Here is a 935-nt window from a genome sequence, read left to right as displayed (position 1 = left end):
ATTATTCAAGTTTTTTAACTTTATTTCGTATATTGACATCGTTTTACAATTCTTAGTATTCAGTTTTAAATTTACTGATACTAGTAAGAATAGAATTATTTTATTAGAAAAGAATTTCTTATAATTCTTACTACTGCCTATATATTTCTTAATCAATTAGCTCTTTTTATTAGAAATAATTTATATCATTATTATTTGAAATGTTTTATTATATGATTTATTTTTCTACCTCATTTTACTCACATGACTTCATGTTTTATAAATATTCTTATATACTTTTTTGCTGCTTATCAAATTATTGATGCATTAAATTGTTTCTTAACTCTATTTCATTTAATTCTTATTAGAAGCAGCACTAAGATGAATTAAAATCTATCCCATTTATATTGTCTCTTGAAAAATGTTAGTGAGAGCTTTATTAGTAATTTTAGTTTTGATTTTGACTGTTTATATTCTAGCTAGGATTATTTGTATAAGGATTTGTTTCAAGTGTAAAAAAATTCTAATTTTCTACAATAGCCATGCTAGCATCGCTTGGGTTTGTAATTAAAACTTTTCCAGAAGAGGTGAAAGTGTTATTGCTCCGTTCATCAAGTTATTTTGATGTGGTGGAAGTTTGTGACAAAGATTTTAAAATTTATTCATTGATTTCATTGTTTTCAAGAGCTAATTTTTTAATTAAGCCTTAAAATGCACTGTTCATTTAATTTAATTTGTCATTTAAATTTGAAAATTTGAATTCATTTGTTTTATTATTCTGCTACTGTTGTTACATATCGGCATTTTCTAAGATAAATTTTTATCCGCAAGGATTTATTTAGTTCCTTACTTAAATACTATTGCCATGTTTTTCGTCAAAATATAATTTATTCTCACTAAATTCTTAACTTTGTAGAATTAAAGGATTTTAAGTTGAGCACGTAGTAGTATCAACA

General features: G+C 24.0%; 1 protein-coding gene across 1 annotated transcript; it reads right to left on the bottom strand. All coding sequences in view use genetic code 6, as the record gives it.

Moving 5' to 3' along the window:
* Positions 1-239: 239 nt before the first annotated feature.
* On the bottom strand, positions 240-703 carry TTHERM_02639280 (regulator of chromosome condensation (RCC1) protein; the record flags this gene model as incomplete). The annotated part of the gene is made up of 1 exon (XM_001028190.2): positions 240-703. A coding segment is annotated over one exon (464 nt), but the record flags the coding sequence as incomplete, so codon positions are not given.
* Between the last annotated feature and the right edge of the window lie 232 nt (positions 704-935).

This window comes from Tetrahymena thermophila (assembly GCF_000189635.1).
Source record: "Tetrahymena thermophila SB210 genomic scaffold scf_8254989, whole genome shotgun sequence".
Lineage (NCBI taxonomy): Eukaryota > Ciliophora > Oligohymenophorea > Hymenostomatida > Tetrahymenidae > Tetrahymena > Tetrahymena thermophila.
The sequence above is the reverse complement of the archived record's forward strand: the minus strand, read 5'-3'. Positions and strand labels throughout refer to the sequence as shown.